We start from the raw sequence: 26,038 nt of genomic DNA on the forward strand, positions 1-26,038 counted from the left end.
TGCTCCAGGGTCACACTACATTCAGACTTTAGTATTTGTTGTTCGAACATATATGTGACATATAAAATAGTTTTTTTTGCTCTTGTATAGACAGGTTTTACTAAACAGTGCAGCAGCAGGATGCTTGTGATCTGAATGTTTCTGGATTATATCATGCAACAGCAAATAATGTAAAGACAGTAAGTCTAACTTCCCTAAGGCAAATACATGTTTCTGCTCCCTCAGCAACTACTGTTGAATTGTCCTGGAGCAAAGCAAGAAACCTCTAATTGAGTTGATCAAGCTTTTTTAGTGCTTAGTGCTTAAGTCTTGTCATTTCAATGGCTAAAGAAGATATTAGATTTTGTTTTATTTTAGATTTAAGAACCTTGTTGTGTGATATCTTGCTGAATGATAATGTAATTGATGACACAAAAAAACTGTAAACAAAAAAGAGATCAGCTAAATCATTTAGTGAATAAGTAGAATTATGATTCGGTTGCATATTCCTTCAATTTTACACAAACATGACGTTTCCACCACAGTGACCTGCTTACAAAGGGCAGGTCATTGAGTTTATGGGCGAGGGAGGTTGGCTATCTTGAGTGAACCAAACACTAAAAAGAGACCTCTGCATGAACCGTACGTGTTTGTGTGTGAGAGAGACGAGTCCTGTTCTCTTTCAGCCAATTCCAACCATCGGTAACTCAATTTTGTCTGGGTCACTGAGCCAATAGGACACACACAGATACTTTGCAACAATGGAAAATCTTTTGTCATGGTGCTCTGACTTTTCCCTCCCTTGATGTCACTAACTTTTATATAAGAATTTGTATTTGATACAGGAGGTTCTTGTGAAGGTGATGCTTTAATTATTGTTGGCCCTGTATTTATGTTCAAATAGTCGATAGGGTAAGCATCACTGCAGTAGGTGAACAACTATGCACATGCATTAGTGTAAAATGGCCTTACAAATGTGTCAGTTTCTTACCACATGCAATATACAATTCTGGCGATAAGGTCATCGTAACCCAGTGACATAAAACAGGGCAACGGACATCTTGTGTGTGTGTGCGTGTGCGTGTGCGTGTGCGTGTGCGTGTGTGTGTGTGTGTGTGTGTGTGTGTGTGAAGCTGGTATGCGTAAGACCTTTTGGACATGCATTATATGTCCAAACATTTGCCGTTTTGGATTCTGGCTTCAGCGTGTGAGTCACACACACTAATGGACACCGCAGTGACAGCTAAACAGGATAAATAGAGCCGATAGAATGGGAGACAGATTTCCTGAATGTTATTTCTGTATTTTCTTCATTTAGTAGTAGTGATGCCCAGAGCCACACTGATTGACAACAATTCCCAAGAACTTATTTTAGTAGCGTTGCTTTCAGCACATGACACTTTGCAGTCAGTGAGTGTGTGTTAAAGAGTCTCTAAGCTACGACTCTGCACTTTATTGTACATTGATTCATCTCAGTTTTCAAATTCTGTGAAACTGACACCACAATGCAGTGAATGAATACAAAATTCCTGCTTTTTGCCCCTTTTTCGCTGTTACGTGATACCACGTTTATTCTGGGCAACATATCGTGATAGTATCACTTATTGTGGTACTCTGTGATTCCCACCCCTACTGCACAAACCTGCAGGGTTAGTGTGACTGCCCTTTCTCATCAGGTCTCATCAACTGCTCCTCACCCCACTCAGCTTTGTAACAGCAGTGAAATATCTTGATATTTGCACGAGTAAACTCATGGACACCTCTCAGGTTCCTGTGTTTGGAAAGTTTCTTGCATAATGGCGGTGTGTCAATAACCTTGAGAGGGAGTGGCTGTTGAAGACGGAAAGGGGGGGTATGACTGTTTACTTTTCATCATTTGATACAGAAGAACAATGCACATATTCACAAGTTCATTTTAAATCTATAATACAAAAATATATATTTTCATTCCAAAAAACACATGAAGCACTATCACCAACCCCACCATGTTGCTGGGCAACAGCAAATCCCATTTATATTCTTCTCGGTTTCTCTTTACTATTCTTTCTCGTTAAAAATAGAAACGTCATCCAAACTTAAACATTATTAGCTCATTGAAAAAATCTGAATTACTTTTAGTATTTGTGTCTTTTATACTTGTTTTAATATTTGACAATTTTAATAAGCTTTTTTAAAGCTTAATTTTCAAAATTAAAGCCCCAAAACCTAACATGAGATTCATGAAGACTAAAATAAAATTAAAAAAATCTTTACATTACACAGACAAATCAACTCTTTGGAGTACATAGCAGTGCTTACAGGGTATAGACCTCAGCTGATGATTTACCCTTATTCCAGCTAAGACACTTGAATGACACCTCAACTCCTTCTCCGTACACTTAAGCTCATATAAGTCCTCACAATATAACTCTCATTTCAACACCTTTCATTGCGTACGCTATATTTAGTGCTTTCCTATTATTCTGACTCTTCATTCTCCTTCAGTTGCTCCTTCATACACTGTTGCAGCCAGCAATGCAGTTTGTGCTCCCTGTCATTTATCAAGCAATGCTGTTCAGCTCCTGGCTACACAGGAAGCAATTCAGCTCATCTTCCGTTTTACAGCAGCCTTCAATGATGGATTTTGAATACCTACATATGGCTAACAGTCTTTTTGAGTATCCATGACTTTCAGGACATATCCCCTATAGTTATAGTCTTTTTTGTAATTCATTCTGGGCCTGAGGACATCACACTAAACCTGCATTTCTGACTCTGGCCACACTTATCTTGGCTTATCATAATGGGAGGGGGCTATTTAGCTCGATGGATAAAGCAAGCATTGATAGGTTATGATAGAAATAAAAGTTATGCTAACATTATTATATATTGAATACCTTTCTCCTTCACCTTTTATCTCACTCTGTATCACTCCTTGTCTCCTCAGCTTACCTCATTCCCTCTCTACTCTCCCTCCTCTGTTCCTCTCCTTTTGGCCACAACAGTGAACACAAACAGACCTTTGCCTTAGCGTATTTGTATTTGTGTAGCGTGTTTGTATTTGGGTATGTGTGCACTTGCTTGCATCTATGTTGACGCTTTGTATGACAGTATCACTCAGGAATCAGTGCCCCCCCCCCCCCCCCCCCCCCACACCCCCCTCCTAGAATGTCTTACATCAGATCGAAGCTTAGGACTCCCACCGTGGCCAAATATAGTATCATCAGACATAGTAACGTGAATCCAGCAGCTGTGTGTGTGTGTGTGTGTGTGTGCGTGAGTGTGTGTGTGTGTGTGTGTGTGTGTGTGTGTGTGTGTGTGTGTGCGCGTGGTTGCGTGTGTGCGTGCGTCCGTCCGTGCGGGTGCACGTTCTCCTGAGTAAATGGCTCTGGGGTAAAAACGTGTTTGTTATTGTTCCCAGCACTTCGCCTGTAGACAACACTGCCAATTAAAGGGGAGGTTTTATGTGTTAAGAGCAGGAAGAGTTGCTGTGTGTGGCTGCACGCTATTGGCTGCCCAGCTTCTCCCATGTTCCTTCCCCGGGGACTGAGCAGCCAGGGCTCTTTACTGCCATGGCCAAATGAAAGGTAAACACAACACACCTTTGATCAGGCTTTGCATTTAAAACCCTTACTGGAAGAGTGTGTGTGTGTGTGTGTGTGTGTGTGTGTGTGTGTGTGTGTGTGTGTGTGTGTGTGTGTGTGTGTGTGTGTGTGTGTGTGTGTGTGTGTGTGTGTGTGTGTGTGTGTGTGTGTGTGTGTGTGTGTGTGTGTGTGTGTGTGTGTGTGTGTGTGTGTGTGTGTGTGTGTGTGTGTGTGTGTGTGTGTGTGCCAAGCAAATTATTGAATGACACAGTGAGGTGTGTGTGTTTAGTTTAATGAGAGATAAGCTATCCAGGATGCTACTGCCTCCTCCTTGTTGTTGAAGCATGAGTGAAATCATCCTTCCATCCCTCCATCCATGCCTCCTTCCCCCTATTTCCCCCTCCATCCCCCTCCATCCCCCTCCATAGAGCATGAAAACAAAACAAGGCGTTGTATGAATGAAAGTGGGAGGGGTTGAGTGGCCTAGAAAGGCAGGGAGGCAGATAGAGAGATAGATAGTGGTGCAGGGTAGGGTGAGGCAGTGGCGGATGGGAGGGATAGAGAAGAGGACAGTGGAGCAGCAGGAGGAGGAGGGGATGAATGAATGAATGAGTGAGCTGACTGGAGCATGTTTGGCATTGCAGCTAGCTTGTGTAGCCCGGCGCTAGCGTGAGCAGAATGGGGAATAATGCTGCTGCAGTAGTGGTGTTATGCTACTATAGTGCTCCCTGCTGAGACCGCTGCGCTGGGATCAGATAAATGCAGCAGGGGAAATGGGTGGATATACCTTATGTTAACAAAGAAAAGAACAGAAAGATAAAATACCAAGTTAGTGCATTGATATTTTTTTTTTGCACATTTCTATTAATATAACAGGGGGATGTAAACAACTGTTTTTTATGACCCTGCACAGAATGGATTATTTCTGTTTCGGCCCAGCTCCACTCTTAAGCTTGTTCTAATTCACCCAAAGCAGCAGCAGTGGAATCATCTTCCCTAGCACACTGGTTACTTGGCTGCGTCTGCCCCCTGTCTGCCCCAGCAAGGCCAGGGTTAACCCTGGGCGTCTCTCCTCCCTGACATGGAAGAGGCCATTGAATGGCTGCCTCCCCCAGTCAGCAAACACATTGGCTGAAGCTGAGGGTGGATCTGGGGCTGGAGTGGCACTCCGGCATGGATCGTGGACTGGAGCTGGATTTGCGAGCTGTCTCAGCCCTCCCTGCTCTGTTATGTGATGCCATGGTCACAGCATGTACACACACAGCAGACAGACTAGAGGGGGAGGGCTGGGGAAGAGCTATGCATTTTTTCTCCGTGGGTCAGAGACGACTGTATGCAGTAGTGGGTTTACTAACTCTTAGTGAAGAAAATGTCATGGAGCGACCCCTGCATGAACTACCCCAGAAGGTCGGAGATTGTGTTTTTTCTACATTAGTCATCCCCCCTCTCTGAGGTTTTGACCTCCTGTCCAGTTCTTCATTGTTCTTTTCTTTAACCTCATTATCCAACCCCTCCGCTCCCCCTTCCACAAGCCTGTCTGTCCTCTCTGCTTTTACTCAGGCAGCACAATGGGCAGCCCTCTCAGTGCAGGAGGGGTCCTAGCTGTATACTTGGCAGTGAGAGCTCATGTGATGTCCTCACAGAGGTGGCATCCCACGAAGGCTGGCATGCAGTGGCCTCATTGCTCTTTTAAGCTAACAGTGTGATGCACTTCTCCAAAAATGATGTCTTCCAATTTTGTAACTGTTAGGAAACCTACCAGACAGCAGTCCATCTTTTATTTTAGGTCGGTTTATGGTAATGATAGCTCAAATATCATAGGAGTTAATAACAATACTCTCTAATGCAGAATTTTCCTGCTGAACATTTTCACCTATAAGGGAGTTATAGGTCAAATAATCATATAAATGTTTTGAGCTTTTTATTTGACTTAGATCCACCACTTACCCTGGTGCTCTTTGGTTGAGTTAGCACATGTTATCAAAGCTGACAGTATAGTTAGAATCACGGTGAGAGACCCTGGTTAACACACAGGGTCATGGACAGGAAACCCAGTCGAAGGTCAGATATGGCCTAGATATTTTGCTGTTCTCTCTAATGGATTCCAAAGTTAATGGAAAGATTGAAACACTGGTTTTATTTGGTGTCTTTAGCATGCATTGCCAGCACAAAAAACATATGCTGTTGTCTAAAGGTGCTACGTATATCTGATAAATCTAAAAAGTTACATTTTTGTCTCTAAACATCTTGCTGAGGTTATTTGCCTGCCAAAGTGGATTTTAGACTCTTACCAACCCGTTCCCCTATGGTGAATTTCTGTCCTGTTTTTACAGTCAGTATGTGCAGTTGGTTAAAAAAAAAAAAAGGTCAGTCACTGGTATAAGGTGAGATGTAATGAATCTCTACTTGCCCTCAGACAAGGCAATAACAGCTCGTTTATTAGATCATTAGGGGGTGCACAGGTCAAACCTGACTGTTAATCCAATCACAATTGACACTTACGCCTTTTCACCAAATTTCCCAATAGGTCAAATGAAACCTGACATAAGCCAATGACATATAATGTTCAGCCTATTAGCAATTAAGGTTGTTTCTATGGCGCTGCAGACTGTAGACTGCAGAGTAGTGTTTGTCTGATAGCGTGCGTGGCATTTTTTGGGTAACATGACCACAGAAAACAGAGGTGAGGGAACGCAATTATAGCCTATTATTCAACTTGTTTATACAACAGGGTTTAACCAATTCACATGGTTTCCCCAGATCTGGGAAATCCTTGAAAGTTTGTGAATTTGAGAATAAAAATCAAGGCCATGAAATATTCTGAAAATCGACATGGGTGGGATTGAAAGCGCTTGGATTTGTGTATATTGTGTAAGAATAGAAATTGATGTTCTTTTGTTGTAAGAGTAATTCATGTCTCAAACTATGCCGTGTTGAGTCCTCAGATTTGATGTTTAAGAAGGTGTGTGAACCTTGAATTAGGGTCTGGCGATATTAACAACCGACGATGTACTTGGGCATAGTCGATAGGTGATATAAATCGTCCAACCTTGCCCTGAATACAGTAGCTTAGGCTAGATAGGTCCATGCTTTGTTTTTCTACAGTAGAAGAAAAACTGAGAAGTGTGTCTGAAATGTGTGGGGTAATTTGGGATCAAGTGATTGGTAACTCTGCAATCAATCAGCCAGAAAGGAAATCACTGATGCTTCTGTGCTTTATTTGTGACATTGGTTTGATTTTTTTTTTGTGATGGTCAAAAGTTTTTCAGTTGCAAGTTTGAACACTTTCTGATGGCAGTACACGTTCCCATTTTCTCCTTCGCAAAAGACACATTCAAGAGGCAACAAGAAACCGCAAGGCTCAGCTGAGAACACCTGTTTATAGTTCATGCAACAAACATGCATGTGGTTCCCTCACTGCTCTCAGATCAGAGCAAACCACCACTTGGTGGTCATTATGACCACAGGGTTTTGCTCTCTCCGTCCCTTCTTGTTTTAACCTTCCGTGAGCCGTTAAATGCTAGAAGGAGAGAAATATCCTTGCCTCCATGCAGTCCTGTGCTGTTTATATTTGGTAGTTTGTACATTTCACTTTGCTTCTGTATTTTTGTGAACTCTGAATAAGTCGCATTGCTCTCCCACTCATCTCCAGGGGCCATCATAAACACAATCTTCAGGGTTATACTAGGGGGGGTCAAAATAAAGTATGACTGAGTCCATGTGTATCAAACCTGACATTAACCACTCCTCTCCTTTTCCTCCTCTCCTCAGTGTGCTTGGACAACTGTAAGCATAGTGCGTGTACCCTCCGGGGCCAGTGCTGCCATGACCAGTGCCTAGGTGGCTGTTCTGAACCAGGCAATGCAAGTAGCTGTGTGGCCTGCAGGAACCTTCAGCATGGGAATACCTGCTTGGAGAAGTGTCCTCCCGGATACTATGTCTTCAGAGGCTGGCGTTGCATCAGCTTCTCCTTCTGTCAGGTTTGTAATAACTGAAATTCTTATGGTTAATGCATATAATATTAAGCACACACGTAGACACAGTAAACTACACACACTGGTGTAAACACATGTGTTTCATATGTGTTTTTCTTGTCTTTAAATCCAGGAGCTCCACAACCAGTGTAAGCTGACTAAGAAGTTGAACCAGGACCGGGAGTTGGGCTGCTACGAATACGTCATCCACAATGGTGCCTGTATTCCAGAGTGTCCTTCTGGGTACACCACTATCAACTCCACTACGTACGTCTCTCACGCGCACACACACACACGCACACACACACACACACACACACACACACACACACACACACACAGACACACCTACCTTTAATGCCACCATAAACACTGCTTTGCTTATTGATGGTGGCCATCATTACATGATTGGAGATGTTACTGTCACCCACAACAAATTATCCCTCTGTGACTTCGGAAAGAACGAGTGGACTGTGGTCACTCAACACACTCAATAACATTTGCACACGATAGATGATGGTGTTAGAAGTTGATCTAACAAAAAGTCAGTAGTATTTTTCCACCATGGAAAGTCTCCTCTGAGGACACATTAGGCTGAGACACTGTAGAGGTGCAAAGAAAAAGGCAAAACATGACCTGCCTCTCTGTTTGCCTCATTGTGAAATGTAAGCAGTGCTTTTTAGCTATTAAAACATGCAGGTTTACGATTTACAGTCATGTGCAGTGTCAATTATTAGTCCATGGGGAAGACCACATTCATATTATTTGTTATATGTTTGGATATATATTTATTTTTATCTTCAAGTATTCAGAATAGGACACTGGAATTAGGCATTAGGGAGCCAATGGTTTGTTAAGGAACAATTGAAATATAACATTGAAATAACATATGTATTAAGAAGTCATGTGATTGTTTGTAAGCCAAGACCTGCTTTTGTGATAAACTTGAATACAAACTGCATGTAATCTGCAGTCATTATTTCTCAACCCTTAGGTTGTGAAAACTCCATTAGTATTCTGATTTTAGTTGAACCTTCAGTTGTATGAATCACAAAATAAGCAGCATGCCATGTGAATAAATTAAAGTTTATTGCTCTAATGTCACTTAATATTGAAGTTAGTCAGTAGCACCAACTACAAAGCTGCCATATAGGCATGAGACTACATAGCGTCATATTCAAATAAGTCCTCTAATCTCAGTTGCTGTAAATGAGTCCATGGTGTTTTCAGAGCCTCCATCACATTGTGTTCTCAGTGATTACACAGCTGCATATAGTCGAAGCCTTCCCAAACTGACATAAAAGAACAAATAGTTGTCCATAGCAGTTTAGAAAAGTGTTATTAACATTATCATATGCAGAATAAATGCATTAACTTGATTTACTTAAACTGGATTTTGTGTTGCATACAAAAAAATATTTTTATCAGCATGGTGCAACATTTCTAATCGTGCTAAAGTGTTTATTATTTTGGAAAGAGCATATAAGGGTGCACCAGGGTGAAATAATGAGCCTGGGTCTTTATGCACGCAGTAGCCAATTATTTTCCTATTGAAGGGATTATTCAGTAGGAACTTGAGCTCAACTTTACAGTCTGGGACCTGTTTACTTAGTCCGGTTAAGTGACTCAAATGAGATTATTTCATGTGAAATAATAACAAATTAGTATAATAAGAATGGTTGATTGATTGTCAGGTTTGGCGGATGTATTTAAACCCAGTTGGGGTAAGAGACACTAACATTCGTGGCTGGATGAGGAATGCTTTGGGCATATAGGCTCTCTGTAGTAGCAGTGTAGCTCAGTGTTTAATGTGGTTAAAAGTATATAGGTGAAAGATCAAAGGTTCAAATGCCTGTTAAATGCATTTGCCCTTAAGCACACCAAACCTCTAATTGTGAACTCCCTCTGGATAAACGTGTCAGCCAGGTGCCATGAAAGTAAAAGCAATGCCAAAAAACTGTCTGGACCTCAACTGGTCCTATTTAGCACACAGGTTTGCCTGCATGTGCAACAAGCAAGGGCATGACCTTATTGAGCATTCTCAAGTGTAGTAAACAGGGACAGAGGAGCGTCACTGACCTCCTCATTTAGCGTGTAGTGTAGTGTAGCTGTTGCTGAATGATGAGGATACATATTTGTTTTGAAACCGCTCTTGTTTGCGTGCTTTCAAAACGCATACATAGGTGTTGGCAATGAGGATGGAACATTTGCTAGTTGCGTCTTTTTAAATTCTTTCTAGGCAAACAGTGAATCACCTGTTCTCTACCTAACCGGTATATTGCCATGATGTTAAATGACTTCATAATGTCTAGCACACAAAAACGCAAGGTGCATAGGGCGGCGAAAGAAATCAGCGAGCAAAGGGCTTCACTGTAATTGAAAACAAACAAAAAGCCGCCCACACACAGAGCAAAGGTAGTTTATGATACCATCAAACCAAAGCAAGTGTGGCAGCCAGGTCATTCCAGGGTTAGACCTCTCAGTAGCTTTAGCGTAATAGACTGAGCTCTTACTACTCCGGTCGTCTTTTTGTGGCTAGTCAAATCTGACTATCAAAGGAGCTTTAAAAACATTATTATATGCCAAGTGACACACCAAGAAAAAGTAGTAGTTTTGTGTCTTTAAGCTATGACAGAAGGCTTTACTGAGTATGAGACCACTTTTTGTTGGTGTAAAGACAGAAAGGGACATTAATGGAGTGTGAAGAAGGAAGGAAGATGGAGAGTGAGTGAAAAAGAAGCACAGAGAGGTGTATTTCTCTAAATTTGTTCTAATAAGAGCAGGTTGTGTTCTGGAGATGTCTGCATTGCTTGAAGCCGCAGGTGGCTGGATGATTAATGGTGTTTGTGTGTTTTGCTTATATGTCTATGTGCGTGCATGTACATGGATTTGACTGTTTGTGTGTGCTGAACGTGTTTGTGACTACATTAGCTCATTTGGTCAGGTAACCTTTTTCTGGTGCCGGCTGGGGGAAATGTCCACTGTATCCAGATAGAGAGAGGTTTATATAGGGAGAGATATATTTATTTGGTAAATAACACACGCTCAGGTGCACAGAGCTTTAGTACACCCAACGGAAATGGTTAGGAAGTTTTCAACCCAACATTACTTTCTCCAAAATGTATCTTGTGTGTTTGTATGTGTTTAAGAGAGAGATTGACTTTCCCTTGTATGCTGCCAGCCTGCAGGGATTATCAGGTGCTTAGACAGAAAAGAACATTGCTTTAAGTCTCATTTATACACCCTGGGGCATAAGACAGAATGGCATCCTTTGTGTGTGTTTGCGTATGCTTGCGTAAAGATATATGTGTGCACACATTATGTGATAAACACATTTTTCTTTTTTATTGGTATTCTGACGCAGTAGCAACATCAGGGCCTCTGTGCGTCTGTTTTGCTATGGTTTGGTTAAAGCAAGAAGAACAGGCGTCATCACAGTAGCTTAGTCTGGCAGAAGCTGCATCCAGACAGACAGACTCACACATCCAGACAGGCAGACGAAAAACATTTTACCTATCAGTACACACAAACACACCAATGAGGACTGACGGGGAGTCGGGATGTACCAGATTAGGAGAAAAAGGTTTGCATCATGGTTTTTCCGTGACACTAAGAAACAATAAAATCCTATGATGCAAATTTGAGTATTTGTAATGTTCGTGTTTAGTTTGTAAAGTTAGTGGTATACTGTAAGCACAACAGTGATCTCCAGTAATTGTATCACAATTCTATGATTTACCCTCCCTTTCCACCGTCGCTATGGTTATACTTTATCTAGCTCGTTACCCAGTGTGATTACCTGTGGTACTGGTTGGGTACCAATGAGAGTCTGCAACTATGTGGTTGAACATGGCTGGAGGAGAAAGGTGGAAGTTAAAAGAAAATTTGTCAGGAAGTGGTGCTCCACACATAAGCGTGTGGGGAGATGAGCTTTTTAATTACAGCAATACCATTAGCTGCACTTTTTTGAATGGCTTATACAGTTTTGTGGCCGATTGAGAAAATATTTTGGCCGGTAAATGTTTTCAGTTTGCGTGCGTGCGTGCGTGCGTGCGTGCGTGCGTGCGTGCGTGCGTGCGTGCGTGTGTGTGTTTTCCGCCAAAACCAAAGCCGTCAGCTGCGGCCTCTGTTGTAGATGGTTCTAGCAGACCCTGGAGTCACAGAGTTCAGCCGGACAGATAAACACTGTCCCTTTAAGAGCTGCAGTTGGACCCAGCCTGTCTGCCTGTGTGTCTGTGTTTTTCAGTACAACAGCTCAAAACATTCTCTCTTTCTACACTGCAACTAGAGCATTACTTTCGAGGAGCTGAATATATGATTTTCCATGTGGGAGACAGAGAGAGACACACACAAAATAACCTTTTTTTTCTCACTGTTGTTTTGAGAGATCATTGCAGTGTGTTTCCACTCACCCAGAAGTCTTAGAGGGGAAACAATGATTCGGTCTCTGATTGATGTAAATTATTAAGAACTTGATAAGATGGAAACTAGTAGAAGCCAGGTGTGTAATGGGTCATTTGGCTCTCTCAGGGTGGATAGGAAAAGCCAGACAAGGACCAAAACAACACCTCTGGGACTCAGTGTTTCATGTCACCATGGTGAATGGCGTCTGTAGCACAGCTTGGCTGTTTAAGGGGAAAGTAGGGGCACGATTTGGGTAATACTGTGTGTACTTGTGTGTGCTTCCTGGAAAGGGGGATTATAATAAGAGTTACATAAACATAGAATTAAGTCAGGGTGAGCTTACAAATGGCAGGGCTTGCATGGACCCCTCAGCGAACAACAGCATCCTTTGTTAGGCACAGGGGCTGCTTTAAAAAGGTGCCTGCTGTGCTACTGTTTGATGTCATTGTCTCCTCTACTTTGAGTTTTGAAACCCTGATTGGACTGCTTCAAAATCCATTCAAGTGAACCAGTGTCATCCCATGTCCTGTGGTCTGTGGATGTGTTTTTCAAGAATACAGATTTGACCCAACTTTGTTTTGCTTCGGTTGCGAGGCCACCTCACATCAGAGCAGCCCCCTGAAAAAACGTTGGTGGTTGGGGGATGCTATCTACTCGATGGTGTTTGGATATGTTCAAAAAGCAGCATTTTAAATCTGAGGTGGATCTTTTGTCGTAGGAGATGTCAAGGCTGGAAGCGGAATTAAAAGAGACAAATTATGTTCTTCTGAGAGGCGCTCATTTGTGAATGAAGCATCGGGTCCCTTTTCTCTGCATGGCGTGTACAAGGCTCACTAGACAAGGCCTGCCTTTTGTGAATGAATTTCCTGAAAGGCATCCCTATCAAGGCCTCATTGCTCAGTGGTACATGTGTGTATGTGATTGCGTGCACAAGCACATGTTTGCAGGGAGAGGATGCCACTCATAGAGCTGTGAGAGAGACACAGAAGAATGCCTGTTGGGAACTGCAGCTGGTGTTTCAGTCATGTTGTTTTTGTTGTCTGTGATTGTGCTGTGAGTGTGTTTGTGTGTGTGTGTTGTATGGACAACAGAAGTAATTGAAGAAAAGGATCTCTTTTATCCCCCAGGGCTAATAAAATTGAAGGAGGCTCAGATGTGGATGAGAGATTGCATGATCTAATTCCACTCCTAAAAGCCTATGGATTCATTATGGGACTTATCACATTAATTGAGATAATTATAGAGATTCACCTCTGAATACATCAGCTCATTTGTTGGAATACATGACTGTGTTTGATTGTCTCTCATTGAGATGATCAGTTTGAGAAACCTCAATATTGTTGATATTTAGTGAATCGCTTTAGTATTTTTACCCCAGGTAATAGTGAAATGGACATATTTATTTTAAGTCAAGTAAAGGTTGTGCTTTTAATAGCATATTTATTATATCGGCTTTATATAGAAGACACAGTGAAAAATTACAAACGAGGTAAAAACGATATATAAAATCCAGAACAGATTCCAGTGAGGAGGAGAAATGTGTATCAGTTAAATTCCACCTAACAGATTCAGCCTTGTTGTTTGAAAATGCCATGTCATCCTCGGTCCCGACCCACCCACACTAGTATGTCACTGAGCATTCCTGCCTCATACCGTTCATTTCTGTCATTCCATATGTGATATCTGCACACAGAAACATTCATGGTATTTATTTTGTTTTCCTTTCTGAAAAAACAGTTTGTTGTTTGCTTCTGCTTTGCTCTTAAATATTACCATGACACCTCCAAGAGTCAACTGGCGGCTCGGAATGTATCGAGCACAATGATCCCTGTAGATTAAATGCATTACTGCATTGACATACAATTAATCTGTGTGCATCTCCCTTTCTCTACGCAGGCTGACCTGTTCGCCATGTGCAGGCCTGTGTCCTAAACTGTGTGTGGGAAATAAGACGATTGACTCTGTAACTTCAGCCCAAGCTTTGAGAGGCTGCACTGTTCTCCACGGCAACATGATCATCAAGATACGAGGAGGGAGTAAGTACTACTACACCTCACCGCCTGCTGGGCCTCCTATAGAGGCGCTGGTTCTCACACTGTGTCTTTCTCTTTCCACCGCTCTCAGTCTGTGTCTCTTTATCAGGACTTCTAGCCATACAGTTGGTCTGTCCACCTGGACATTCAAGTGTATGTCTTTGTCTGACTGTATGACCATCTGTGTGTTCACTGCCATCACCTACTGGTTATCTACATGACCAAATGTCCATCTCCTTGCAGATAACATTGCAGCTGAGTTGGAGGCTAGTTTGGGCCAACTTGAAGAAATCACAGGCTATCTGACTGTTCGCAGAGCCTACGCCCTGGTCTCTCTCTCCTTCCTCCGCAAATTGCGCATTATAAGGGGGGAGCATCTCGAGGCAGAGTAAGTCTTCTCTCCTCTCCTCGCCTCTCCTCTCCTCTCCTCTCCCCTCCCCTCCCCTCCTCTCCTCTTCTCTCCTCTCCTCTCAAATAAACATTGTGCTAATTTCTTTATCCCTCTGTCTCTTTAAGTGTCTTCGCTTTTTATGCGCTGGACAACCAGAACCTACGTGAGCTGTGGGATTGGTCCAAGCACAACCTGACCATTAATCGTGGTCGTACGTTCTTCCACTACAACTCCAAACTTTGCATGTCTGAAATCAGAAAGATGGAGGAGGTAACGGGAACCAAGGAGCGCAACTTAAAGAATGACATCGCTGTACGCACCAACGGGGACCAAGCCTCCTGTAAGATAACCAGAATGTCAAACTTGAGATTGTCATTTTATATTCACATCCTTACTGATTGCATTTATTTTTAAAATGTTTGTATTAAATCTGCTCTATGTTTGTTTGTGCTTGCAGTACAAACATAATTACATCTTTTCCACCTAATAGAAAAAAGATTTTCCTGTTTCTTTGATGTGAATACCTCAACATTGCTCCTTTTAGGAGGCTGAAAGTACATGCGTCACTCATCTATTTGCTGAATGTATTGAAGAATACTATTGCACTGCAATATACCTAATGCACAGTGTTGTCAGTGAATGAACTGCAGAGCTGCTTGAACAAATGATAGCAGCCAGGTGTTGAATGACATAAAATATTTAGACAGCTGTCCTTTAGGAAAATCACATCCTTACTATGTGTGATGTGTGTTTTGCAAATCTGACATGTAACTTATTTGAGAAAATTAGATGTTTGTGTAGAAAAACTGCTTATATATTTGTATTTTAACCATTAAGGTGTGTTTATCTGTGCCTCAAAAGCAAAAGAAGTTGGGTCTTTGAGGTTTTACTGTTCATTTGCTCTTTTACCAAAGGTATGAGCTGAGCATCATCTGTTTCATCCCTTAGGTGAGACCAAGCTGCTGAAATTCACCGTGATCAAGACCTCATCAAATATGATTATGTTGAGGTGGGAGCCCTTTTGGCCCTTAGACTTCAGAGACTTGCTGGGCTTTATGGTTCTCTACAAAGAAGCGTAAGTATTTGACAAAAATGGTGGGATTCTTCCGTACCATGGCACAAAACAAACCAAACTTTATTACAAAATAAAATATCAGCAGTTCGTCACAATGAGCAACCATTACCATTACGATTGGCCTATGCTTGCACTGCTGCCTTTGATACTGTAAATTATATTATAATCGAATGACAACAATTACGTTGGTTCAACAGGTCCTTTTCTTTAAGGAGCTGTATTGAAAATAAAATACTGGGAAAAAAAGTCAACATACTGCTCCCCAATACTTGAAATACAAACAATTTTTCACGGCCACATGCACTAAAATGCACGCGTCCGGACCGGCTATCACAACAAACAGAGAAACTCAGATTACAACACACACGGAGGGAATATAAACAACTGGATGTCATGAACTCTTTTACAGTTGAATAAAGACCAGAAAAAACAGAGATAAGAGATGTATTCAATCTTAGAATCAGCGTTTCTGGAGTGCAGATCCCAGATCACAAGTTATTTTGGACCCTGCCGTGAAAGTCATTTCAAGTGCTGCTTTTTGTCACTTGAAAAACATCTAAAGTTTGAACATTGATATCTCAAGTTGACCCTGAGAGGATGGTCCATGCATTATCTCAATCAGGTCCAAATACTGTAATACTTTCTTTGCTGCAGTACTCAAATCACTTCAATTTCTCCTAGTGCAATAAAAAAATCAACCTCAAAATTCTATTCATAGTCTAGGCACTTAATTGTTTGGCTCCCCCGCATATGTTACCTGTACTAAAATGTGCCATTATAAATAAAAATTGCATTGCCTTACCTTGACCAAATTAGCTCAGTTTGTACTTCTTACTGTCAATTTCTAGCTCCTGATCCATCTTCTTCAATCTCTTTTTTACCATCTGCTTTAGGCCGTATAAGAATGTTACGGAGTTTGATGGACAGGACGCGTGTGGCTCTAACAGCTGGGCGATCGCTGATGTTGATCCTCCATCCCGTTCCACGGACAGCAAGAAGGCCGATGATCCGGGGCACCTGATCCGACCATTGAAGCCCTGGACCCAGTACGCTATCATGGTCAAAACTCAACTGTCTGCATCCGACGAGCACCAGGTTCATGGAGCCAAGAGCGAGATCATCTATGTCCGCACCAATGCCTCCAGTGAGTTACACCACTTAAAAAGAAATAAAGGAAAATTGTTTTTTAGAGACTTTTTGTTTTGGACGGAATGGATCGATGGATAGAGAATCAAAACTGTTGGACCTTTGACTGTTTTGGCTCACAGGTACCCTGTGGAGTTTTCTTGTAAACAAACAATTATGCCGAATGCATTTCCTTGTAAATCACTGGCAACCTTTTTTGCATATTTTCAACCCTGCGTTGTTTTTTACATACATGTTTGCTTGATAACGGTCTTCCTCCTCCCCACCTTTGCTGTCTGGAAAAATGTCACCACACCAATCATTTATTGTTAGTTGTAAAAATTATGAGGTAAACAGTCGAAATGAGATGAGATTTGCACTTACATATATTTGATTGGCCTTGGCTCCATCCCCAGACTGGCTCCATTTAAATGAATAAGTGTGTGTTGTTCTCAACATGGCCTAAGAACATCAATGCAGTCCTGACTGTCGTTCTCCATCACCCTCAGAGCCCTCTGTGCCACTGGACCCCATCTCCTCCTCCAACTCCTCCTCTCAGATCATCCTGAAGTGGAAGCCTCCCACCAGTCCCAACGGCAACATCACCCACTACCGCGTCATTTGCCGTAAGCAGTCTGAGGACAGTGACCTCTACAAGTTCGACTACTGCCTCCAAGGTCAGTATTCACAGGTTGATCCATTCAAATCCACTCAGGCGATGTGTTTTCAAATCAGCTGGTGCTCGCTTCACAGTCCTTTGCCTGGCTTTCTCTCATGCCTGTTTTCTTTTGCCCAGGGATGAAGCTGCCGTCTCGTACCCCGACCCACCTGGACAGCGATGATGAGCAGAAGTGGAACCACACAGATGAGCCCGCTTCAGGGGGCAGGTGCTGCGCCTGTCCCAAAACAGACAACCAGCTAAAGAAGGAGCAAGAGGAGATAGAGTACCGCAAGACCTTTGAGAACTACCTCCACAATGCGGTCTTTGAGAGCAGGTACACATCTAAGATTGTGATTATATATTCACAGCTCATGACCAACACATCTGGACAGAAACAGTTGATCCCAGTTTTATGATAATATTATCAGTTTCTATTATGAAATGTTTCACTTAAAAGCATGTTTTTCACTAAGACTCAAAAAAGTTATGATACATCACATCATCACCACTAAAGATGTATCTTAGGTGGATTAATGTTACATACTCACTGAAACAGGTTGAAGTAAGCGATCAATAATTAGGCAAAACAGGCCATCTTTAGGCTTCTTGTCGCAGTGGCCACACTAAAGGCACACACTGTACAGCAGTTCGGTCACAACTTTTAATGAACCTTGTCTAAAAAGCTTTTATACATTCAAAGTGTAGCACTAACAGGAGCTTCTTGCTTTGTTAGTTGATGATTGTAGCCGTGAAGCAGCAACACTGTAGAGCGACGCCTCCTTTGTCCCAGCCACCATGATGTGTGTCTCAAAACAGCTCTGTGCCAACTGTGTGTGTGTGTGTGTGTGTGTGTGTGTGTGTGTGTGTGTGTGTGTGTGTGTGTGTGTGTGTGTGTGTGTGTGTGTGTGTGTGTGTGTGTGTGTGTGTGTGTGTGTGTGTGTGTGTGTGTGTGTGTGTGTGTGTGTGTGTGTGTGTGTGTGTGTGTGTGTGTGTGTGTGTGTGTGTACACCGCTGTGGGGGGCTTAGGGTGGGAGTTGCTTATTGTCTGGGCCGCAGTGGCCCTGCCCTACACACACACACAAACATCCACAGTCTCTCCCTCCGCTTCCCCAGGGGAGTGATTACTGTGCCCATTATCATTCATGCCAGTCAGGGGTGCAGTCATGCAGACGGCCATTTGGACGCACACAAACACTCAAACTCACACACACACACCTCAGCTGGATTTTGAACCCATGCTATTAAATCGGCCAAGGTCAGGTCCATACAGACTAAAGTACACAAAGAACTCCTCGTGCTCTCTTTTTCCATCACGCAAAGGGATGCAGGAAGCTTTGTGTTTTTCTCCTACCCGAGCAAGTATTGGTTCAACATTAACTACACTTCCCTGTACAGTGAAGGAGAGGCTTCACTGTAGCAGCTTGGGGTGAAGTGCACTTCTCAAAACACTTAAAGTTGCTCATTTTGGGAAGAAGGAAGAAAGATTTCTAATTCGTAGACAATGACTTTACCTGTGCTTACACAGAGGTGCACTGCAGGTCTTCTATGTCTTAATTGGTTTATGTTCACAGCCTTTGTGGTGGGCTTACACTCATAACAGCTGAGATTAAAGCCAACCTACTCATTGGCACCACCCAGTGGTGAGGGTTGCTAGCTCTTATGGCAGGGCAGTAGGTGGTATTTGTGGATAAATGTCACAAAGTCCGACTTACTACACACTGTAAAGGTTAGTGTGAGCAGAGCTCCTCCTCCACACTGCTGCTCCATCTGACAGGATCTAATTAACATGAAATGCTTCGGACTTCTGTTGATAATTTATCCCAACATGTCTGAGAGCCTTTGTGTCAGAGGACTGTATGCAGAATCTCTAAAAAATAACTTTACTTAGTCAGGTTTTCAGTGGCATTTTACCTAACTTTTGCTAATTGCTTTACCTCTTGCTCTGTTTGTCCAGACCATCTCGTCGCCGACGGTCAGTCGGAGTCGCCAACGCCACCCAACCTTCTTTCTTCCTCACCACCGCCCCCGGTCTGGCATTTGGCTCCACCACGGCTACCCCTGAAAACAATGAAAATGAGGAGTCCAAGGTCTCAAATAATTTAGATATGTATATAAATGTATAACATACATTTGTTATTCTCGTTTTAACATATGTGCTGATTGTTTGCATTTCCCAGTCCTCGATTTCCAGTTTTAAGATGCAGATGTAAAATAAGAAAGTGAATATGGATATCCTATTACAAGTTGCTCAAAATCAGCAGCAACAAAAGTGAAAACTCTTCAGGGTCGCCTTAGAATGAAAAATGCTATTCTCCATGAAACATTGTTCATCATCCATATTGTGCTTAAGTTAACATGAACTTTATTAAAGACCCTTTTTTTGGTATATAATGAGACTTGAGTGTAACCACAAATCACTGACGCTGTTGGAGTAATCATCTCCCTTGTCCTTTCTGTTCAGTTGGAGCTGAAGGTGTTCTCAAAGGAGTCAACAGTCATCTCCAACCTGCACCACTTTACCAGTTATAAGATAGAGATCATGGCCTGCAACCATGCAACCGACCTCAAACGCTGCAGCATGGCTACGTATGTCAGTGCTCGAACTATGCCAGAGGGTAAGAACAAATAGATCAAATCCCAAAACTTACACACACTCACTTGTCATTTTATCAGGTAACCCTACAGTACCTAAATGTAATACAGTCTAATACAACAGTCCTATAAGAAAACCTGGTTAGAATGTTCAGTTTTGGGGGAGGTTTATTCTATTTTATAATATTATTATTATTTTATTATATTTTTGCTTTCTTTGCAAAGCATGGCCTTTTGAACTCCTGCCAGGGTGAAAATTTTCAGAAACTGTGTTTTCAGTGTTGTTCAATAGACAGGGGAACAGATTTTTAAGCTCATAACTTAAGTGTGCTCGTTATCTCTTTTTATGAGACATCACAAATGAGGCGACGTTTTGTGCAATGGTGGGCTTGGCCAAAATAGTGCTGGTTCTAACTGCTAACACGACTTTTTACATAGATTGCACTAAGTAGCCTTGCGCCAATATCTTTTTTTTCAGGCTACTGATTTGCCAACATCCTCTTCTTTGCGTGATTGGCCAATATGGCTTTAGTTTTATATTGCCATCGGTTGTTCTAGCATGCTCTTGACAGTGCTTCCATTGTGTTTTTGCATGTTCATTTGGACAGATTTCTTTATAACAATGCAGAAGTTTTTTGTAGAATGATGGTCGGACGAACCGTATTTTCAAGAATACCTGTGTACATGTGGACGAGGCGCAACAGAGATGATTTCCAGATTTGCAACAGTTTCTAGAGGCAATCAGAGACAAACATGGCCAACTAAGAATGATGTGTAAATGCAATGCCTTTATATTTTGTCTTATGTCTGATATCTACAGAGAAAGCAGATGATATCCCAGGCCCTGTGACCCATGAAATAGTGACAGCCGAGCCTCCATATGTGTTGATTAAATGGAATTCACCTCGCTCTCCTAACGGCCTAATCATCCTGTACGAGGTGTTCTACAAGAAGGTTGGAGACACAGAGGTCAGTATCAACCATCACCGAACCTTTAGAGTTTCCTAAACTGAATTAACAAGGAGTGAAGGAGGGAAAGAGCCAGCAGAAATGATCAATATACTCTGTTGGAAGGAGAAACACAAGGCTTAAAGAGGAGACAGGTGCATGAAAAAAATACTTGGATGAAGGTAAGAGGGTAGGGAGACTGGGTAGACTCAGACAGGAAAGGTTTGCTGCCTGCTCCTTATATGAAGAGAGAAACAAAGGAAACATTTGTTTACAAACTCCCAATGCTGCCACAGCATGTGTTGATGTTTTCTGCTGCGTGTGTTTGCATATTATTATGTCTGTGTGTTTGTGTGCAGACGTGCTGTGTGCGATTCTGTAAGTGTGCTAGTTTTTGTTGTTGTTTACTTGCGGTAAATGTGAGAATTTATCTCTCATTGCTATTCATTGCTGCACTTCCTGACCCTAGGAGCCAGTAGCAACTCTGTTACCATAGTGACAGAGGCAGGGAGGAAGACTAGAATGCAGTGGCAGGGATGGACTGGCATCTCAGACGACATCTCCCGCACTGCACTGAAAACACACCACTCGCTAACACACCCTGCAGCTGACCCAAACGCATCTGTTTTTATTTAAAATGCTGTTTGGAGAATGTCAGAGGGTCAAATGAATTATTGGGTTTACTGCTCAGTGGTGGCATATGGCAAGATTAAACGCATGACTGACTACTAATTGGCCTACATACTAAAAGTTGTGGATATTCTAGCACAGTTTTGCTGTTTTATTTCCTTTTATATCTGCTACCTAAAATCTAAAAAATATATAGCAATACTTCTGTTGTTCATTTAATTCATATTTTGTTATCCCAACAGTAAAACTATGCATTTATTTTTAATTAAATGTTTTTTCCCCTTTATTTTTTTAATCAAGCAGTCTCATTGAGATTATGATCTTTTTTTTTTTTTTACCAAGAGAGACCTGAGAACAAGCACAATCAGCAAAAACAGAAAATACACAACTACACAATAAACAAGGAATTTAAAAGAAAAAACTGTAAAAAAAATACCATAAAAAACACAAGATGTTAACGCTTTAAAATCTCCAAGAGGAATGCAAGGCTCTAGTTAGAGGGCAGTTTGCAGTTCATTTCATTTAAAAGACGCATAGTTCTTGAAGCCAGTTCTGAAAATGTTGCGTACATGAGGGATATTTAAAAGTCAAATTGTTACTGGATTGTGTACTGCAGTTACTAGATTTAAATGAGAGGCTTTCTAAATGAATTACACTGGAAGACGATCCTATTTCTTAGATGTTATTTCTTATCTGGATTAAATTAAGTTGGTGGTCAAGGAGCAATATGAAAATATCTTATAGTTTATATTTATGTTGTAGAATCCAAAGGAGGGAATGTAGGCACGCACCCAGGCAACAGACTCATGGATTTCAATTTCTTTTTATGTGTGTTTCTGCATTTCTCCTGGTGTTAGTTGTGATCCACAACGTTTTCCCTTTTTACACACTTAGATTGTTGTTATACATGTTTTTATTATGAGTAAACCCAGTTATATCATTCAATAATGGCGATGTGCTTCCCAGTCTGAGAGCATGAAATGAACTCAAGTTCATATGCCCATTAATCTGAGATCTTCATATTTTCTCAGTCAGGACGCTGAATCTAAAGTTGCTCCTGCTTAATAGCTCTGAGTTGGCAGAGTGGTAATGTGAAAACACTCTACAAAAGGAAATGAGAGTTTAAACAAATAGTTTGCAAAATTGAAATAGTTTGCCTAGACGTAAAAAAAAGAAATCTGTTTTAGTTCGATGAATGGAATAGTATTGCTAGTATTGAGTGTGAACCTTTGCCAGTAGGTCATAATTAACCAAAGTTGAGTCATGGTTAATTTGTGCCTTTTTAGTGCAGTTTGTTTATTAAAAGCCAAGAATCACACTAAACTACTATACACACTTCATACTTCACAGTGTTGTAGTGGAACTCTCTTTGCTAGAAATAAGTTGAATAGTGATTTGGGTAAAGCAACCTTTAGAAAAATCTCGGTTTCCTCAGATTTAGAGTTTATTCCTTGTGATTTCTCATGCTCACGTTTTTCTTTCTTTTTCTCTTCCCAGGATCACACAGCTTGTGTGTCGCGGCCGGCCTACCTCAAGTCAGGTGGCACAAAACTTTCACTTGTGCAACCTGGAAACTACAGCGTGAGGGTCCGTGCCACCTCCTTGGCAGGAAACGGCTCTTTTACAGAAACCACTTACTTCTTCATGCCCAATCGTAAGACAGGAGGCTGTATATCTGACTTAACTGCACTTGCATGTCATGCGTTACTCACATGAATCTGGAGGTTTATAAACTGCTTACATAATTGTTCAGAAATGTTCTAAGATATTTAATAACGAAGGCTTATTTCAGCTCTGTTATTATTGTTTTACTTACACATAATAATTCTTAAACGTAGATCTTTCATACTTTCTGATCTTCCAAGTGAACTGACCAATGATCAATTCTGTTTTAATTACAGCCGATCAGGGTTTAATTTGGATTGTGATGGGTCCAGTTATCTGCTTCATCCTGCTGTTGTTCGTGGGAGGCGGAGTCTTTGTGATGTTCAAGAAGAGGTAAGGTCTTTGACTTGGAATCTACCTGTCAGGATGATCCACCCTGCTGGATACATAAACTGATACAGTTTTCAGTGTCTCTGACGCTTTCTGTGGTTGTGTTACAGACAAACAGAAGGCCCGACAGGACCCCTTATCGCCTCCTCAAACCCTGAGTACATCAGCACCAACGACGGTAGGGACATTATCACAGAACTGCTAATGTATTTAAATAGATAAATTGCACCTCATGATGATTTGTTAGCGGTTCACTTAATCAAAAGGGTGAATTTGTGCCTTGCTTCATGCAGTGTATGTTCCTGATGAGTGGGAGGTGCCCCGGGACAAAATCACGGTGCTCAGAGAGCTGGGTCAAGGCTCCTTTGGCATGGTGTATGAGGGAATCGCCAAGGACATCATCAAAGGAGACCCTGATACACGGGTAGCCGTCAAGACGGTCAATGAATCGGCCAGCCTGCGCGAGAGGATCGAGTTCCTCAACGAAGCCTCTGTCATGAAGGCGTTCAGCTGTCATCACGTGGTACGACACTGCACAACGCTTTTCAACTTCTCACAGCCTCGTTACTGACCAACAGGCACACTGGAGTGTCTGTCCATACACTTGTGAATTACAGTATATTACAGCTTCCCATCATGTTGTGAAAACCAGCATGAACAACATGTATGACTCATAGAATCATGACTCGTTAGCTGTGTTGACGCTGCCATATTGACACACAGTTTGACTCCAACAACAAATGTTCACACTTGGTAAGCAATTGTGCCTACCAATATTATTTCATTAAGCAGCCTTCTAAGGACCAAGTAAATTGACATATGTTGAGCTGTCAGCTGTAAAATCATATTGAGATGTTTGTGGGAATGATTATTCATATTATAAAAATAATCATTAATTATAATCATCATTATTATTATTATTATTACCCAGAGAGAGAGAAAGTTGACATAGTGGCAACATTTTATAAATGTTTTATCTTGCTTGCCTGGTTAACAGCAGCAACTTTCTCTTAAATGTGAAAAACAATAGGTAAAGATCATACGGGACAAAAACAACTTAAGATACAATAAAAACAGATAAGAAGTTATTATAATAACAATTATTATTATTATTTTTAAAAAGGTAATAGTACTGATTCTAAAATATAAGTTAACCACACACTTTAAACCTAGCTAAAAGCTTACCGTTGTAGCAGACCTTAGTTCATGTGACCACAACTCCTTGGACAATTTAACCTGAACTTTAATTGAGTTATATTATATGAAATATAAAAGATATCAATCTCTTTACCTCCCAACAAGAGATGAGGTGCTCGTTTTGGACCGGTTTATATCAAGGAGAAGTGTTAGCTAATGTTGTTAGTCGGTCAAAGTCTTAGTAAATATTGTTTAGTTCACATGTGTATGACAATGTCTATTTAACTTTATTTTTCTCTGTACGTACTCTGTAGGTACGTCTGTTAGGTGTGGTTTCCAAAGGTCAGCCCACCCTGGTAGTGATGGAGCTGATGACCCATGGTGACCTGAAGAGCTACCTTCGCGGTCTCAGGCCGGACTCTGAGGTATGTGTCACAGAAACCCCATCTCTTCAGGTGGAGACCTCTTCGGCTAAAGGATACTTAGGTCTGATATTTCTATGTGTGTGTGTGTTTGTGTGTTGTCATAGAACAACCCCACAGGCCGTTCACCACCTATACTGAAGGAGATGATCCAAATGGCTGCAGAAATTGCAGACGGCATGGCCTACCTCAACGCCAAGAAGTTTGTGCACAGAGACCTAGCAGCCAGGAACTGCATGGTGGCAGAGGACTTCACTGTCAAGATCGGAGGTACTGTTTCTTGTGTTTGTTTCATTTCCCTCGGTGCATATCCAGTCAATCTCAGGTAGTTGTGTGTTATGGTTGAATTGAATCAATTGTGTTTATCAATGTGATAGACTTTGGTATGACCCGAGACATCTATGAGACTGACTACTATCGTAAAGGAGGAAAGGGCCTGCTTCCTGTCAGGTGGATGGCTCCAGAGTCTCTGAAGGACGGGGTGTTCACTGCCCATTCTGACTGCTGGTAAGTTAATTTGCAGTCGTTCCAGTCCTGATTACATTACTGGAGCCTTTCGATCACACGTGGTTGTATGTGTCTGCAGGTCATTTGGCGTTGTGCTGTGGGAGATCAGCACGCTAGCAGAGCAGCCTTACCAGGGTTTATCCAACGAACAGGTCCTAAAGTTTGTCATGGATGGAGGATACCTGGACCGGCCGGACAACTGCCCTGAGAGGATGTGAGTAAATACAGACACCTGGGGGAACTTGTGTTGTCTTGATCCTTTAATTATCACTTGTCTTGTAATCATGTATATATTTTTATTTTAGTCAGGGCTTCCAGCGAACAAGATCATCAAAATGGAACTATTACTGTGCTGAATTTCGGTTCACAATGATGCTCTGGTTTTTTCATCTTGTGTTATAAATCCAACAAACCTTTTTCCTTTACAGGAGAGCGCTTCTGTCCATTTTCACTGGGTTACTGACTGGAATATGTTGAATATATGTTTAGGAGTTTTCATAAAGTTTTGGCAGTGCACTACAACATATTAGATCTAGTTCATTTTGTTGTAATTTATTTATATTTATTATTTTTATAATATTTGTTTACATATATAATATTTA

The 26,038-nt window shown here is 41.6% G+C and overlaps 1 protein-coding gene across 1 annotated transcript in view; it reads left to right on the forward strand.

Moving 5' to 3' along the window:
- The window catches only part of insrb (insulin receptor b), an 84,185-nt gene that overhangs the window by 49,246 nt on the left and 8,901 nt on the right, over positions 1-26,038 (forward strand). Inside the window, exons 3-22 of the mRNA XM_083940495.1 lie at positions 7,314-7,522; positions 7,650-7,783; positions 13,817-13,956; positions 14,197-14,341; positions 14,470-14,684; positions 15,293-15,419; positions 16,313-16,563; positions 17,054-17,221; positions 17,341-17,539; positions 19,160-19,292; positions 19,667-19,820; positions 20,618-20,766; positions 22,873-23,029; positions 23,277-23,373; positions 23,481-23,548; positions 23,664-23,893; positions 24,822-24,932; positions 25,037-25,199; positions 25,307-25,436; positions 25,516-25,650. Of these exons, the coding sequence (XP_083796621.1) occupies positions 7,314-7,522; positions 7,650-7,783; positions 13,817-13,956; positions 14,197-14,341; positions 14,470-14,684; positions 15,293-15,419; positions 16,313-16,563; positions 17,054-17,221; positions 17,341-17,539; positions 19,160-19,292; positions 19,667-19,820; positions 20,618-20,766; positions 22,873-23,029; positions 23,277-23,373; positions 23,481-23,548; positions 23,664-23,893; positions 24,822-24,932; positions 25,037-25,199; positions 25,307-25,436; positions 25,516-25,650 (3,115 nt within the window). The remainder of the gene's footprint in view (positions 1-7,313; positions 7,523-7,649; positions 7,784-13,816; positions 13,957-14,196; positions 14,342-14,469; positions 14,685-15,292; positions 15,420-16,312; positions 16,564-17,053; positions 17,222-17,340; positions 17,540-19,159; positions 19,293-19,666; positions 19,821-20,617; positions 20,767-22,872; positions 23,030-23,276; positions 23,374-23,480; positions 23,549-23,663; positions 23,894-24,821; positions 24,933-25,036; positions 25,200-25,306; positions 25,437-25,515; positions 25,651-26,038) is intronic.

The sequence above is a fragment of the Echiichthys vipera genome (assembly GCF_963691815.1).
Source record: "Echiichthys vipera genome assembly, chromosome: 3".
Taxonomy (NCBI): domain Eukaryota; kingdom Metazoa; phylum Chordata; class Actinopteri; order Perciformes; family Trachinidae; genus Echiichthys; species Echiichthys vipera.